This window comes from Tympanuchus pallidicinctus, unplaced genomic scaffold (genome assembly GCF_026119805.1).
Source record: "Tympanuchus pallidicinctus isolate F22 unplaced genomic scaffold, pur_lepc_1.0 scaffold3, whole genome shotgun sequence".
NCBI classification, from domain to species: Eukaryota; Metazoa; Chordata; class Aves; order Galliformes; family Phasianidae; genus Tympanuchus; species Tympanuchus pallidicinctus.
The window spans coordinates 43,199,453-43,216,984 of record NW_026294747.1 but is presented as its reverse complement, the minus strand read 5'-3'; the positions used below and the strand labels follow the sequence as shown (position 1 = coordinate 43,216,984).

General features: G+C 35.7%; 1 protein-coding gene across 4 annotated transcripts in view; it reads left to right on the top strand.

Moving 5' to 3' along the window:
• TTC7B (tetratricopeptide repeat domain 7B) overlaps positions 1-17,532 on the top strand; it is a 122,876-nt gene that overhangs the window by 84,286 nt on the left and 21,058 nt on the right. Inside the window, exons 18-21 of one of the 4 annotated variants that reach the window (XM_052693683.1) lie at positions 1,628-1,786; positions 3,542-3,592; positions 9,057-9,197; positions 14,380-14,582. In XM_052693683.1, coding sequence (XP_052549643.1) covers positions 1,628-1,786; positions 3,542-3,592; positions 9,057-9,197; positions 14,380-14,582 — 554 coding nt within the window. The remainder of the gene's footprint in view (positions 1-1,627; positions 1,787-3,541; positions 3,593-9,056; positions 9,198-14,379; positions 14,583-17,532) is intronic. The other 3 variants (XM_052693680.1, XM_052693681.1, XM_052693682.1) reach the window with 3 other exon arrangements.

The window sequence follows — 17,532 nt, the reverse complement described above, 5'->3', positions numbered from 1 at the left end:
GGTGGAGTCTCCTTCTCTGGAGATGTTCAAGACCTGCCTGGATGCCTACCTGTGTGACCTGGTGTAGGGAACCTGCTTTGGCAGGGGGGTTGGACTCGATGATCTCTGGAGATCCCTTCCAACCCCTACAATTCTGTGATTCAGTAGCATCAATGTAAAAACTTCATGTCAGAGTTTGTAAAAAAAAAAAAAAAAAATTCCTTATCCAGACAAACATAAAAATATTACAGTAATTATGTTATGGTAAGATAAAAATTCAAGTTTACCATAGTGTTTGAGTGAGAAAACTCAAGGTAGAAGAAATGTTGTGCAAAAAAAAAACTACAAAAAACAGATAATAGATACAGTTGATGATCTAGATGTTAGATCTTTATCACTTGAAAGAGCTAATTTCCAGTCTTTGGAAATGCAAAACTGAGTTGGCATTTACAGTACTGAGATGGGGTATGCAGAAAAGCTACTGGGGACAGAAATCTTTGCTGCTTTTCGTGCAACCGTACGTATGCATTTATGTATGTATATACACATGAAAATGTGAAAACCTTCCCTTTCCTTACTTTGATTGCCATCAGTGGAAATGATGATCTCCTTTCCAGTCTAGTCACTGCTTGACTAATCTGAGTATCATGAAGTGACACCTAAAATTCAAATGTGATGTTTTTTATACTTGCAACTTTTTGTTTGTTTGTTTAAAAAAAAAAAAAAGCATTTTAAAATTCAGATAGCAATAAGGGGTGTAAAACTTTTTTTTTTTTTAAGGTATGTCAATTTAGCGAAAGTTGAAATTTGAACAAAAAGTTCTTGAAAAAAGTGTTTACATAAAGCTTTTACCCATCTGATAAAATTAGTGATTAATTGAGGAATGGTTAAATGATTCAGGCTTAAATTTTTGTAATCTTTGTAATATAATAACCATGTATCCCATATTTTTACAAGGTTAGGCTCTTAATTCATTGGCCCAATCAAGAACTGTAGCAAATCTACTCTGAGCTTTCCTTCTGTTTGAGCTGATTTGCCATGAGCTGCATACACAAGTTTGTACATTTTACGCAAATAAATAAATATGAGGGAGGGGGATAAAAGGCTTTATGAATCACTCACTGAAGTAAAATCTCAGAGAGGAGTGGACAGATTTCCTTTTTGAAGGTAGATAAGCATGTGCAACTCACTTGAGATTTGACAGTTGACTATTTTGGTTAAAGTAAGTTTCCCTCAATCTTTTTAAAATGTTCAATCTAATGTGTAGTTGTTACAGTCCACCTCGTTTGCCGTAGAAACTAACAGTGGGATTTGTTCTTTATTTCCTTTTAGATATATTTTACAAACTCCTGCATTATAACAGAGGGAAAAATTTTCAAAACTAGCTTAGTACAGTAGAGTTTAGTACATTACTAAGTACACATCAATTACTTAGTACATTATTGAGTGCAGCATTCATTTTTTTGTTGCTTTCAGAAACAGTTCAATTTAGTTCATGCAGAAGCCATTTCCATCTTACTGAATGGGGAAATAAGTGCTTTGCATTCTTTGACACCCATTAATGAGTCCATTAAACCCTGTTCTTGGATCTATTTCTTTCCCACCCCTTGCCCCACACCCTTATCATTCTCTTTCTTTCACTTTTTAGCCTCTGATACTTCCTCATCTTCTTTCTCAAGAGCAGAGTCTCCTCTCCAAGTGTTTGTGTCTTCTCATCTTCCTCATCCTAAATCAGATACCTTTGTCTGGCCCCATGCAGCCTCTCCATGCTGTGACCAAGTTCCTGAGCCCTGTTCACCTTCTCACTGTAAACTGGTTTTCTCTACCTGATGGATGTGTTTGTGCTGTATTTTTCTGATAATCTTCATAACTGGCAAACCATGTTTAAAATAATCTAAGCTTCAACAGAGTGTGAGTAAAATCTGGCCTTTCAAATGCAGGTCATTTAATACAGAACGGATTTTAAGAGTTTGTCCTGAACAGACTCTTTTATTGATCCCCAAAGATGAAAAGTTACAGACCATATTCTGTTCTCTTGACTGCTACAGAAAATGGTAGCTGTTTCATAGAAGAGGCTATTGGTCATTACTGCATTGCATTGGAGCTGTAATTATTTTCATTACTGGCATCATTTGTCCAACAAGTCTGTTCATTCAAAGGATTTCCATGTTATCTTAATGATGTCTAGATCCTTGATGTTAAAGCCTTTAAGTAATTGCTTACACACCTTCCCTGAAACTTCAAAGGAAGGAAAAAAATGCTTTGAATACCAGCATATATTTTCATAGTGCAGGTTGGATTTATTGAAACAATTCAGGGGCAGTGGAGTAGTGAAAATCAGCATTTTGCTCTCCCAAATCAATAGCTCTTCTCTTCATTGAAGTGATACAAGTTTAAACATGCTGTAAAATTAATTCACGTGTTTTAATACAAACTGTAGAGTCAAACTGCCAGAGCATTGTTCAAATGGCAGTGCAAAATTAAATTAGTCTTCCATTTATTTTTAATTTGTTATTATTTCTTTTAAATTGTGCTTCACTCATTGATTTATGCAGAGCACTGTGTTACATTGCTGCAGTTACTAATCCAGTCTTAGGAAGTTCACTTTTGATACTAGCTTGTAACTTGTATTATGTCGAAGATATTAATTCCTAGCAAAACCTAGGGAATAAATCTTTCACTCATTTTAGTAGCTAACTTAAGATTCAAATTTTGAAAACACTACCTTATAGATAAGCCTATGACTGGAAATTCAGGAGAGCACTTCCTTTAGACTTCAGGAACCGTGTCCTAGAAAAGTTTGATTAAGTCTGACTCTTCCTGAAGCAGTTGAATAGCTGATTAATTTCTATCACACTTTTGAGTGCTGTTGAGTTGGACTTGCTGAAGCCTTCTCTAGAAATAGTACAGATAGCATTAAATTGCATGTTCTTTGCAGTGCTACAATAAACATTACTCAAGAATGGCGGCAAATGGAATGAATGTAGAAGTTCATGCACATATACCATTACGGAGAGCCAAGTCTTCCATTTTAGATTAAAGCTACCTCGTCCTCAGGGAAAGAAGCTTCCAACGTACACGAAAAATAGTGGAACCATGAAAAAACAGATATTGGAGTCCTTTGTATAGTGTAAATAATATATGAAAGTCAAAGCCCTCTATCTTTGAAGAAGTAAAAGTTCAGAAATTTGCCTAGATTTTCATACTTTCTACTATAGTTAACAGGACTGAAAGTCTCATGGTCTCTTAGTTCTTTTTTTCTTCCCCCCTGGTGGAAGAGCAAATAAAACTCTTTATATTAACTTGACATTTGATTTTTGTTGAACAGGAACGTGATTTTAGGGATCTAGCAAAGGTTCTATGAAAATATTTATGATACATAATAATACCCTTTTTTTTTTTCTTTTTTTTTTTCTTTTTTTTTTGTCATTTGGATCCCTGTAAACATGATTTACAGTTTGAAGATTATTGGAAATCCTCTGGCTTTCTTGGAGTTTGTGGTTTTGTCTTATTTATCTCCTTTTTAGCTTGGATTTTAATTTGTGGTTTGATCTATTCAAAGGCAATCCATCAGATGCTTACTTTCATGGTTTTTACTCCCTTTTTTCAGTTTGTAAGTACTATTACTCTGAAGTTCCATTAATTTCTTAAGGACTTAAATCACCTTTTCCTTCACCACAAAGCATACATGTTTTGTCCATCAGTAGTAGAAGTTAATAGTGTGTTAGGAAGGCTGATGCTTTTTGCTCATTCAGTCACCCTATGCGCTGTGAACTTACAAGATCTGAATGCACTTGACTAACATTTGCATTTAATAATTGAAGAGGCAGTATTTATTTCTAGAGGACTGCAAATAAAGATATTTTGCATAACACAATGGCCGGCTGCCAGTATGTTGTACTACAGGAGATTTTTTGCCGCAGCTATTCCTAAGGAACATGTTGGTCTAAAAGGACACATTGCAACTTTTGTCATGAGTCATAATAAACTACTACTTTCTCTTGAACAAGTTTTGCTTGTAGAATATATCTCTTAAGTGTATGCTTTAAAATAGTGAAGTGATACAAACAAGCCAAATTAGAGACAATTGAGTATGGATCAATAAAAATAATTTCTGCTTTAACCCAGGTGCAAAAACAACATTCTTTCCTTCTAACAAGTTATATTATAAGGCTGTACATTTGGCCTTGGATAGTAAAGTTTGAATTTGTTTGCCTTAAAAAAGATAAGAAGAGATGTAAAACAGCATGTTTGATGGTGACAAATCACAAGGTGTGTTTTTCAGAGAGGTGGAAGAATACTCTGTAAATGACATTGTCCATACTTCCCTACCTCCATATGCATACAGCATATCTCCATGTATAACCATATTGAAAGTTCAGCTAGATTCGTAATTTTTTATTGTGAAAGGTATCTAAGACACATAATTAATTTGATAGGAAAAAAAATAAAATGTTGACTAAACCTGCCAATTAGTTATATTGAATGAATCATTTCAGTGTTGTTTTCATCCTGCAGAAGGTGCTGACTCTTTCTGCTTTCTGTTTTTGCTTTGTTTAGCACAGTTCTCACTATGCCTCACCACTAATGTTCCTACTGGCAGCTTTGCGTGAATATGTAGTTGACAGTCACATGTTTTTTTTCCTCCTCATTCCTGCATGAGCATTGCTGTTGAAGCATTTTTTCCTTTATATAAATGCTGAAATGTTGATTGAAAACATGATAAATGTAAAATTGTTTTGCTATGTACTTTTGTGATATAAAAAGAAATCCTTTTTTGATATTCTTGTCACTTGTTATGAATCTGTTTCATGAAAGATGTCATCCATGTTGTTTTCTTTTATTCATTCTCAGATGGCAAATTTGATGCAAATTGATTGATTCTCCAAGTTCTGATTGAGTCTATATCTTAGTTCATATCCTTCAGGCAACATGGTGAAGAATTTCTGGGGGAATGACCAAGGAAAGAACAGAAAAAGTCAAGACGCGCTTTCTGTTTACATTGTGTGACTTATAGTTGATATTTAAAAGATCAGTTTCATGCAGACTTTCCTATATTTATCTTGAGAAAAGCCTAAAGAGAAGTGAATTGAGCATTTCGGTGTTCATGGAAATTGAACTGTAGGAGTATCTTGGAAAACAAAGGGTTCCATGTGAGACTGCTTTACTTGATTAAATTTTGTTTGTGCAAGTCTGTTGGCAAGAAGGGTTTATGATATTGAATTGAAACATTCACATAAACAGGTATTCACATATAGGTAGCACGTATTATGCTAGTGTGGTGAGCAGAAATTCTGTGAATTCTGGCTAAATGTTACAGGAAGCTTTTTGGTTTAGAAACATTCTGTCCCATTTTGCAATGTGCAATGTAATTGTTATTCCCTATCTCAGTCAGTAAATAATTTAAATGATGTATGCTAGATTTTGCTAAGACAATCCCTGTTTCACTATTTTCCCATTTAGCGTAAGCCTCAGGGCTTGAAAGTGAATAGATGGGATCAATTTTGGTGCTATACTTACTGATTTCACACCTTATTCTTTTGCATCCCAAAAGAGACACGCTGCTGCCTGTGGTTTTTGTTGTTGTTGTTGTTGTTTTAAGGGATTTTTTTTTCTTTATTCTTAAGTGTCATGCTGTAATAGCAGGTTTAGAAGATGTCTTGGAAGATCAAGAATTTTGTGTGCTTCTAAGATATGGTGAGGTTTCAAACAAGAGATTTCTATTGAGCATTTGAAGGAAGATACAGCTAAGTGAGTTATAGCTATTGTAGTGAAGATATGCTTGAAAATATGAACCGAGATAAGAATAATACAGGTAAGGTTGGGAAGGGAGAGAACTTACGACAAAGCCATCGGGCAGCCCAGGGAACTGCCAGCATATTGAAGCCTCAAGCACACTTTAAGCTTCACTTTCTACCTCACAAACCTCTATATATCCTCATCACTTCTAATTGAAGCTTTTAGCACACAGGAGATGATTTCAGATGATCTTTGGTGATGTACAGAATGAAGACTCATTCACTGTCTTTTTAATACGCAGAGTTAGAAATAAGTCAGATGTTGCCTAATTGTGGCAACGCTAAAGAAGCATTCATGAGTTTCTTGGTTAGAGCTATTAATATGGGTGCAGTGTACCTGAAAGATGCCTAAATTGGGCACTGTGAAAAGACTGTGGTTACTTTCTTTTTTAAGTAAAATATGTTTATTTTAAATATATATATTTTTAATTATTTTATTTAGAATTCTTTATTTTATTTAACAAAAGAAAATAAAGGTGCAAAGTTGTGATAAAAGGTGAGTGACTGTTCTTATTAGACATACAAGGCTGATCTGGAAGTCAGCTGTCCTTTTGGAAACTGTATAGCCATATGCCTGATGACTTTTAACAGCCATTGCAAGGAAGATTTTTAAAGAAACAAAATAAATCACAAGCATTGGTGCTTTTGTGCTGTTTAAAGTATTTAAGTTTTTGAGGCTTTTAAATAAGACTAAAGCATGGTGGATTTCAGAGGCTGGATTTTCCAAATACCTCTGTGGAATGTTACATCATTACTTTGTATTCTGCTTAAAATATGGTTTTCAAACTTAAGCTAAAATAAATCTCTTATTTAGGATGTTGTTTAGAGATGACTTAAATTTAGCTGGTCATGCTGAATAATCTGCAATCTGAGTTTCTAAAAAGTTAAGTTGCTTGGCACATGTTGAATTTTAGATTGTTAAATGTTCACGGTGAATATATAATACATCTTTATATCAGCTGTATTAATTTAGTGAAAGCTGAGAGGTAAATATTTTTAGTGGCTTGATTGAGACTCCTGAAGCCTAATACTGGGACATTAATCCCACCCACTTCTATCCCTCTTCCGTGTGATCAGGGCTGCCTCCCACCAGATGAGGCTGCCCAGGGCTCCATCCAACCTGGCTCTGATGCCTCCAGGGGTGCAGTGTCCACAGCTTCTCTGGACAGCCTGTAACCCCTTTTCATAACAAGCCACTTTAATAACACTTTATGAAATAAATCTCATAGAAATATATATGCATATTTTTTCATTAAGATACTTTTTTTATGCTGCTATAAAGTCCAGTTAATTACCATAGAAAATATTTGGTATGCATTCCATTTTAACTGTGGCGTAGGTGGAGATACTTTCATAGCATGGCTTATCATAGAAATTTTATCACACTATAGTTCTTTCTATGTAGAAATTGATATGCAGCAAGTTATAATAATATAGTACCATTTATCTTTTATGGTTAAATAAATACTGGATACCTAAAATGTAGCAGCACTTGTGGTTTGATTAGTAGCCAGAGTCCATGCCTTAGACTACAGAAAATGTAGGTCTTTTTTAATAATAAATCAAACACTTGCTTCTCAGAAGGAAGGGATTAGAAGATGATATCCTTTCCACCAGCAAATCACACCTTTAAAAAGAAATAATAATAAAAAAAAAACTGCTAAATTGCTGAAGAGACTCCTTTGCTATGAGTTGCACTGGAGGTGTAGCAGGTGGCAGGCTGCAGTGACATGCATTTACAGACACGGAGGGGAGACTAGAGTTTATTTATGGTACCTTTGGTTGATGCTTCTTTTCAAATATGCTCCACATGCTTCTTTAGACTTAAGTCTTTAGACTTAGACTTCCATTTTGCCTTTCTTTGGAAGCCGTGAAGATAAGATATACAGAAACCTCAGTGAATATTCAGGGATGCAGACTACAGTGCGAATTCTCTCATTAACCAGCAGAGGAAAGCAAACTCCATAGCCAGATACTCTTTCAGGTCTCTGGCAATTCCTTGTTCAAAACAGCCTGTTCAAAACAAGAAATACTGTTATGTCCTGTCCTGGTTTTCCCTTGTTTTTGTCAGTTCAGGGTGACAAACACATGATGTGTGCTTTTAGACAAAATTTCCCTTCCAACTAATTTGTGTACTAGAACTCCTACTTTTCTAATCTGCTGGTATCTTGTTGTATGTAAGAATGCATGCTTCATGTGGGAACCTTCTCAGAAAACCTGTGATAACAAGAGTGAAGTTTTTATTTATTGTTTAACTGTTAGTGCTGAGCTTGTGGGAGATGTGCCTTCGATCTGTACAGGATTCAGGACTTTTATTGAGTTACCTGCCATTATTGACCATTACAGATATGTGACTGAGCTTAGAAGACTTCTTAGCAGATTCAATATGGAATATTTTACTTCCATTATTTATTAACTAGGGCCTGGTCAATCTGAGATTTTGTAAGTTGTAATCATAAAACAAGAGGTGCATTAAAGGTTAGATGACAAAGAGCATAGCTTAAAAAAAAAACAACTTTTTTATATCAAAACTAAGAATACTGGCAGTAACTGGATATACAAAGTACCATTGTCATTAGTTAATTTCTTGTCCTAGGAGATTTTTTCATTTCCAATACTTGGAAAAAGGTAGTATTTGCCAGTAATGTTCTAATCTCACTTGTAAATGCTTTGTATTAAGGGAATTACCCAAAGCAACTTTGGGTATGTTCTTCCTGCAAGGGGTTTTTTACGAGAAGGCATTTCAATTCAGTCTTCCTGAATAGCTGAGGTTTACATTCAGAAAGGTTTAATTGTGTATTTGTGCTGGGGTTTGTTGTGATCATCTTGTATATTTTAATTCTTTTTCTAATGCTATTATTAGTCTTAAAATAGTCATCTAATTGCACTCTATGGAAAGACATAGCAATTACTAACATCAAAGTGCATGTAGCTAACTGAAGATTACAGTGTTACGATACCATCACAAGCCTTTTTTTGGATCATAGGTTGCGATAAAAGAGACAATGAGTTTAACAGAGAATATCCAGAGCAGCAACACAAATATGTTGTCGAGTGTGTTTTTAGCATAGAATCCTATGGAACAGTATAAAAGCTTTTGTAACAGGGAAAATTAACCTGCCATTTTGAAAAATTCTTCCACAATGACACATGTAAATTGAACATAAAGGGCTTTGGGGAAAAACCTGTTATGAAAAGGCTTATGATTAAATGTTTTATGCAGCATGTTTGACTTCTGTTCTTTTTCTGATTTGTAATTTTTCAAAATTACTTGTACAGGTTCGATCCATGCGACTTCAATAGCAGCTTCCAGAGTGGAGCAGGCGCTGTCTGAAGTTGCTTCATCTCTGCAAAGCAGTGCCCCTAAACAAGGTCCCCTGCATCCTTGGATGACGCTAGCTCAAATATGGCTTCATGCAGGTACCATGAAAGGAAAATATTTCTTGTTCTTTCCCATCTCATTTATTGCTAACTCTGTACATGACAGGGAAAAAAAAAAGGTAGCAGCCTTTTACTTGTCCACTGCAGCTGTGGCAGCTGCTCAGCTCTCTTCTTTCTGGCTTCATTGATGTGAAAGACCCAGCATGTGTCTGAATGTCCCTTGATCTCCAGTGGGTTTGTTACTGTTACACTGCTTCCAGGCTCAGGCTACAGGGTAAGTCAGTATCACAAGTGACTGCTGGATAAACTTTTAATCAGATAATGATGCCTCAGTGTATGTATTTTTACACTGTTACCAATGTTACACTATTACTGTGCATTTGTTTTGATTGATACTTGCAGCAGAAAAGTGTTACTCAGAAATCAATCAGCAGTTGTTCTTTTTATTTAATTCTGCTCTCAGACTCGAGCATTTTTCAGTGACAGAACTATTTTTTCTTTATATTCACTGTATACTGTATAGCTGTGATATATTTCCTATCATGTTTACTGTGAATGGTAACCATGTGTTGAAAACGCTCCAAGATATATTTCATCTTGTATATATGTTGCTAAGCTTTCTGTCAGGAAGAGTTGTATATTATTTTCCAAAGTGCTGGAGTTCAAATCATTTGGGAATTACTTTTAATAAGAAATACTCTTGTTTATGTTCTAGATACAGTACTGCATTTCTTGGCATTTTAATTTACATGTTTTGCATTAACAATTCTTTTATGTGAGGGTCATTACAGAGCAATGGCTCCCAGTTATTAATTACTGTTTCAGGGGAAAAAAACTCCAGCTGCCAACAGGAGATTGGGGAGAACAATGATAGTGATTGATAACTGACCTCATTTGGGGAGGGAATGTTCCTCCAAGGCCACACAGACTAAAAACAGGACAGGGCTTACCAAGGCATGCTGTAGTCACCTGCCTTGCATCATGGCCTTTCTGATTGTAAATATTTATAAACCAACACAGATAGCCATCTACAGTAACTCTTAGCATCTGCAATGCTGTAATCCCTAATCTTTCCACAGAGTTCATTCCATTCAGTCCACACAAATGACTGCTGCTATTTCCTCCAGAAGGGATGCTCTTTGCTGATTTCTTTGTAGTCTGCAGCTTGGTCTTCGGCTGCGTTGCACAGTTCACTTTCCTCTCTTAAAAATTCCTATATGTGTGAGCATGGTCTGTAGGCCATAGTCTCATCCCAGCAGGAGGAAGCGTAGGTGAGAAGTGGGAGTGAAGTGTGGAGAAGAGCAAAATAAATACTAAAGATCCAGAGGAAGGACACAGCAAAGTGTAAAGAGTGCCCTAACTCTTTGTCTGTAGTGATTAATGAAAGGAAAAAAGCAAAGCAAAAATCAAGCAGGAGATGAAGGACAGTTGCTGTCAGTCTTCAGAGGAGTTTTCTTTCCTGTAGAAGCATTCACTCAGAATAAAGTTTATTCCAGAAAGCACCATACAAAGCAAATAAAGGTATCTTCATCTGTGTATACGGGATATTTTCATAGAAAGCCGCCATAAGATTACTTAACCCCTAACCTGCAACACACATTCTTTAAATAAAAATGAAGACTTACCATAGGGAAATTGCTTGCTTTTTGAAAATCATGCCATGCTTACTGTTTGGCTTCCCGCATAGATATGTATTGTTTTACTTCTTAATGGAGAAAAAAATCTTTAATGTGCTTTTTTTCCTTTTTTTTTTTTTTTTTTTAATGAGGATGTTGGGTTATAGAGACATGAAGAAGTTCTACCTGAATAGCAGGTATGACAAGATAAGTTTTAGAGGCATGTATTTACCTGAACACAATGAGGAGGGAGATAAAATATTTTTTCATATTGATATAAACTGTCATTCCAATTGTCATGAGTATAAATGAATGTGGCATTCAGTCTGAAGAAGTTGATTTTGCAGACAGTAACTGGCTTTAGATTTCTCATCTTGTGTTTATAAATGAACTCCTTCAGCCTTTCATCTCTGGGCAGACAACATAAAAGCAGAAGTTCAGACTTATTTTAAATACGAAAGCAAAACAAAACTTTTGCAATTAGTGCATTCTTCAGTGTAATGATATTAGAAACAGATCTGACCCTAAATTACCAATGGCTGTGATGGTTGCTCTAAGAAATGCGTCAAGACTGAACTCAGCAATGCTGTGGAGCTTGACTGAAAAGTAGATTGTTTTGCTGGTAAAATAGAAGCATAATGCTGGAAGGGTTTGAGCTCGGAGGGGCTTGAGGACATTCTCTGAGTGTAGAGGGCAGACGCTGAGAAGTGGAACGTCAGCCTTGGCATCTGGTTTCTCATCAAACTGTTTCTCTTCTCTGAAATTTTCCTATGGAGTCACCTGGCACTGTCAGTTTTCTGCAACTGATTTATTTGAAATTACCATGTTGTTCTGTAACTTTTTTCTCAGCTTGAAGTAATTTCTATTTTAAATAAACTGCTCTGTATTTTAAGGCATGTACTTTGTCTTGTATGCATCACATGAAATTATCCTGAAAGAAACAGCTCCGGATGCAGAAATTTCTCAGATTAACTCTTATGCTTAACAGCTAGCCAGAAGTTCCACATTCTATTCATTCTTTCGTAGTTTTCCAATGCTCCCTAGGATTTAAGGTACTGTATAGGAGAAGGCCAGTGTATACTCTGGCAGAATCATAGCAGCATAACATGAAGTACCTTTGTACAGAAGGGAATTATTTAAATAATTTTTTTTATTTTGTATATTTTTTTACTGTGCTATATTGCAGAACAGTATCTTTATAAGCAGTGTTGTAACCTGCACTGGCTAGTGTGAAAAGCCCGAGTTGCTTCCCTACTTGTATCCTCTCAAGGAACACAAAGTTCCCATTGCAGTCCATTAAATTAGCCAAACAATGCGTATTTTTTACTTCTCAGTTGTTGTGGTAGCAGATAAAAATGACTTAAGTAGATGATTAATTTCTGCATGTTATTTGCTGATTTTTATAGCTTTTACTCAGCACCTTTTATAGACTGTTCCAGTAGGTCTCTGTGCATGCCTCATGTTATGCTTCTGCTTCCTTCTCCATTACCTTACAACTGAAAGTGTGAACCACAGATCTCATAAGTGCTCATAAGTGCTTTCAGGGTGATGTTGAATAAGCTGCTTGTTGTTGTTTTGTTTTTGTGGGCTTTTTTGTCTTAAATCAATCACAACATATAAATTACATTTTTTCCTAACAGTATTTTCATTGGCAAGTTGGGAGTGTTTATTTTAAAGTGTTTCAAGTCTGATACTGGAGAAGAAACAATAAAACAAGGAGAGGCCAAGTGGATTGCACTACAATAATATAGTGTATTCTATTCCCACTAAAATCTTTTTCATTTTGTAGTAATACTGACAGGCAGATTTTGGAAAAGCACTTCAGAAATGAACCACTCAGAGCTTTAAATATATATACAGATATATACATAAGTATATATAAAACAAAAATAACAACAATGAAACAACCTCACAGTAGAATTCGCATTTTATTCTCAGATTATGGCAACAACTTCAATTTTGGAGTCTACCAACAGTTAGAATAGTAAAATCCAAGGAAAAATTGATTTCTCCCAGCATTAGCTTTTGATTTCCAAATTTTATATCTTCATTATCTTCCAGATTTGCTATTTTCCAGTTATGTAGTGCCATCTCTGACTAAATCTGGTTCCATTTCTGGATCTGCAGTTTTGTGTGTTAGTTATTCAGAGTAGTTGAGAGATTTTTCCATGAAAAAGAATTTTATTAAATTGCTTTTGAAAATGCACTGCATTCATCCATATGTCCACGTGGATATACTATTTATGCTAGGTAGAATGCGTTCTGTGAAATCACTGAGTCATCCAAGCAACAAAAAAAGAGTGCTCTTGTGGTAAAAATGTCTCTTCTTCATCACCAGGATCAGGTCTCCAAGTGAAAAACAGTAATTATTCCAGCAACTCTACAGATATCAGTGAGAAGCAAGGAAATGAATAGGACTTTTAATCTAATACTGCAAGTCTGTTTATTGTTAGTCATTGTTATAAATGGGTTATGATTTTAAATATTAACAAATAGAAATATGTATGTATGCTGATGTTAGCAAGAAATAAAATATAAACATACCGCATGGAGGTGATACACTGTACTGTACTGAAGTTGACTGATAACAGATACCAACTAGCAAATCTGTTTGATGCAGTTATCTGAGAAGGAAGCTCCTTCAAAGGCAGACCAGCATCAACCCCAGCCAGAGGTTCGGCACAACTCAAAATCCACTCCTGTGGTGTGAGATACTGATCTCACAGCCTTTAACCCAAGATGGACACCCTACACTGGGCAGTGAAAGAAGTGTGTCCTGAACAGGGGGAGCTGGCCTCACTGTTCTAATGAATATTTTCATTTAATTCGTAGTATCTAAGACTTCTTTTGTACAGTGTGATGCAATAGAATGCAATCATACAATTTGAGGCTCGGCTTTTTTTGGGTCTGTACTACGATGGAAGAAATGTGTATCTTAACTCGGAAGCATTCTGATTCAGACAACTGTCAAGCTATCCCATGCTTTCTTCAGGAGTGATTTATGTTAAATTAAATACACCTTTTGTATCTATGAGATTTGAACAAAGTTCTGTCAGTGCTGAATAAGCGTTTCACAGTTCTGCCACCTTAGCTAGGAAACATTTCTCATCAAATGCATTGTATTTCTTTAAAAAGATTTTTGCTCTGAAATAGGATGCTGAACCAGACTTGACATATAATGATTGGTAATTGGAGCAATTGCTAATTCTTTCTTAATGGCTAATATGGAATTCAGAAAAGCCCATTATTAGTACCATGTTCTTACGTTCTGTAAGGATCTCTGTAGTTTTGTGTTGGGCTTACTGTTCTTTAATTATATCAGAATACTGCAGCACTCATGTTTAAAAATAAAGTAAAAAATCACAGACTTCATTTAAAAATAACCACAAAGAGTTTAAAAAAGATCACAGAGGGTTTTCTGGTGTTTAAAGCAGCCATTTAAAATAATTTATGTAATAGTTTCTCATAAGCTGAAAAATTTCTTGAGGAAAATGGCCTTTGCCTGTTATGAAACAATACGTACAGACAAAGCACTTGTTAACTCATCTGGTCATGGTATGATGATGCAGGAATCATTCATTGGTCTTCACTCTTTCCTTCCACAGCTGAAGTCTACATAGGAATTGGGAAGCCTGCTGAGGCCACTGCATGCACCCAGGAAGCAGCTAATCTCTTCCCAATGTCTCACTATGTGCTTTACATGAGAGGTCAGGTGGCTGAACTTCGTGGAAATATTGATGAAGCCAAACGCTGGTATGAAGAGGCCTTATCTATTAGTCCTACTCATGTGAAAAGCATGCAGCGGCTGGTAAGTCTTGAGTTCATATTGGTAGATTCTTCTGTTGCCACTAGTGATATTGGATTGGGAAAACCTAACAAACTTGGTATGGCTACCACATAGCTTATATGAGTTGCAGATCTAATTAGAACCTATACTCCTATTATCAAAATACATGGGTCACTCTGAAAGTGATGCCTCCTATTTATGTCCATGGAAACTACAGCAGATACAAAGAGCACAATGACACTTCTTGGTAGAACAAATTCCCAGCTATAAAAAACTACTTTTAGCACAGTCGCCACCAATTAGCTGTGTATTTTTGCCAGCAGTGAGCAAAAGCCTTCATGCCATTGTCATAAAAATCTGTACCAGCGGAGGTGATCTTCTGTCACCACTACTGGAACACACCACCCACTGCTTCACTGTTTAATCCACTGTTTAACCTCCATAAACATTCAACTAGCATAAATGAATATCAGTGGGTATAATTTTGTATAATCCTTCTGTGTGGAGGAACACCCCTTTGCTTCCTACGTGCTCCCATGTCAGATGCTGTTTTGTCAGACTACCCCTCTGCTGCCATTGATCACATGGCAATGAAAAGTAATGGAATGTTGGTGGGAAAGTTCAGCCTCTACTGCTGCACCACCAACATTCACCTCTGACGTTATGGGCAAACATAATAGAGCATTGTTAATAATGCAATGAAGCATTACTTTTGGAGCAGCCTCATAGTTTTGAGAACAATCTTTTCTGGCTTTTTATTCTTTTCTCTGTGCATTGAGCATGAAAAGGATCTGGAGACTGTGAGTATTTACATCCTAACAGACTGCAGGAAAGAGAAATTATTTGCATCTACCTAATATTCATAGAATCATAGATATTGGGGCCATTAGGAAATAAAAGTGGATTGTATCAGAAAAATTAGGCATTGTGGTCGAGAGGGAAGACCTGTCATTCTAATTCTAGTCTAAAAGTGGAATTCTTCACATGAGGCAATGTACACCTTCAAGCTATGTGATTTCTTAGATCTTTGAATTGTAGGAATCTATCATGTCCTCAAAAAAATGTATATTTTTAATTACAAAGGTGCCATCCCCAGTATGACTGTACATGTTTGTTTATATAATTTTATACACACTCACACGTTTATTCTTACTCCGTTAGTACAGTTTCTCTTTCATCCAGCAAAGCAGCATCTCTTGCTCAACGTTTTTGTTGAGTGGGATAAGCTGGTTTGTGCCTAGGCACTTATGAATTATTCACAGAAATTTCTCATGCATCCCCAAGGGGAACATATGAGACAAAAGATCAGATAGGAAGGCAGTGCAGATGAAGTTTTTTGTTTCACTTTTTCAGCTATATATGAGCCTACTAACAAATGCTGAGAGGTTAATTTTTCTCAAGAAAGCAAAACCTGAACCAGTCAACCTTAAACCAGTGTAGTACAGTGAAAATGAAGGCTTACATTTTTATGAGTAGCTTTTGCTCCTCTCTGAATCCACCTCGTAATAAAAAGTCGGCAAGCACTCATTACTCTATTAGCTCTGCGAGAGACTTGAGAAATGAAAAATACTGTTTTTTTAAACTGGAATATCTTCTTATTGTCTTTTCAATTTGGGACAAATACATGCAGTCTGGAAGAAGTCTATTCACTTAAATAAATTGAATTCTTTTTAAGCATTATCATAATTTTAAATCTTGCTTTTAAAAGCTTTTCCTGTTTCTCTAGACATTTTCTGTATTAAGATATTATTCTAAATCTATGCTGAGCGATTTATGCTGCTTAGATACAAATATTAGAGATGTACACTTTTAAAAATACCAGTTTGTGTCATTCAGTGTAGGGAGAAGTACAGGAATCTGCATTGTTCTTATCTGCTGACAATTACAGAAATATTTTGAGGAAGACATTTACACTGTTTACTGTTGCAGTGCTTGTGTGCAGTGCTACTGTTTCAGTGTGCCACTTATCTTAGAGCTTAAGTTTGTTTAACAAGCTGTATTTATTTATTTATTTATTGTTTGACAAACACCAGTTATAGGTCATAATGGCTTAATTTATAAAATACGATAAGAAAGAAATGAGACGAATGGATGGTGCAGGAAGTTCTCATGTGTACCATACACATCCAGGCCTAAATCTTCAAGTTGCATACTTGAAATAGTTAAAACTTGGATCCAGTTTCTATGATTTCTTTTTCTTCTAATTACAATTTTAGAATGATTGTCACCTGATACTTGGGTCAATTTAAATTGAGAACTTTTTGATGTTAACGTGGTTCTTTGATTTGAGATACTCTGTATAGTTGGCCAGAGGAGAAAAATAATTGCTTTTTGGGAACATACACAATTTCTCCTTTTGCAGTCTCCTTTTTATGATACATTACTCTGGCTTAGGATAATGAACTGAACTTGGGATGATTAATAAAACTTATAAGCTTTACTGTTTTCCAGTGCAACTTTCTTGATTCTAACTCTGTTTAGTCTACTGAGAAAGCTTCATCATCAACTGATAGAAGGATGCTTTAATTGATATAATCTCACTTCTGGAGTATAGCAGGGTTCCTACAGCACACTATTCTGATTCTGGCTAGATTAATTCAGACATTGGTCCTTCTGCAGGGTGAGTTAAGTGCTATGTTTCTTGCTGGTTTCTCCATCCTTCCCAACGTACCCAAGAATGAAGCAATCTGGGTCACCACCTGAAACCTCAGATCTGATCAAAATTTGCCTCATAAATGAAACCATTTACTAGTTGTTAACAGATATTTATTTATTTTGTCTTCTGATTCACTTGGCTTTTTAGCTACTGTCTTTAATGTCCATTGATAGTATTTCTGAAATTTGCAAAGCATTGATAACCTCTTTCGAAGTTTGACTTAATTCATGGAAGTTTTTTTGGATCTAGTAATCTATAAGCTAGATAAAACATCTTGAATTGGTAAGAATGGTAAGATCATCTTACAAAAGAAAT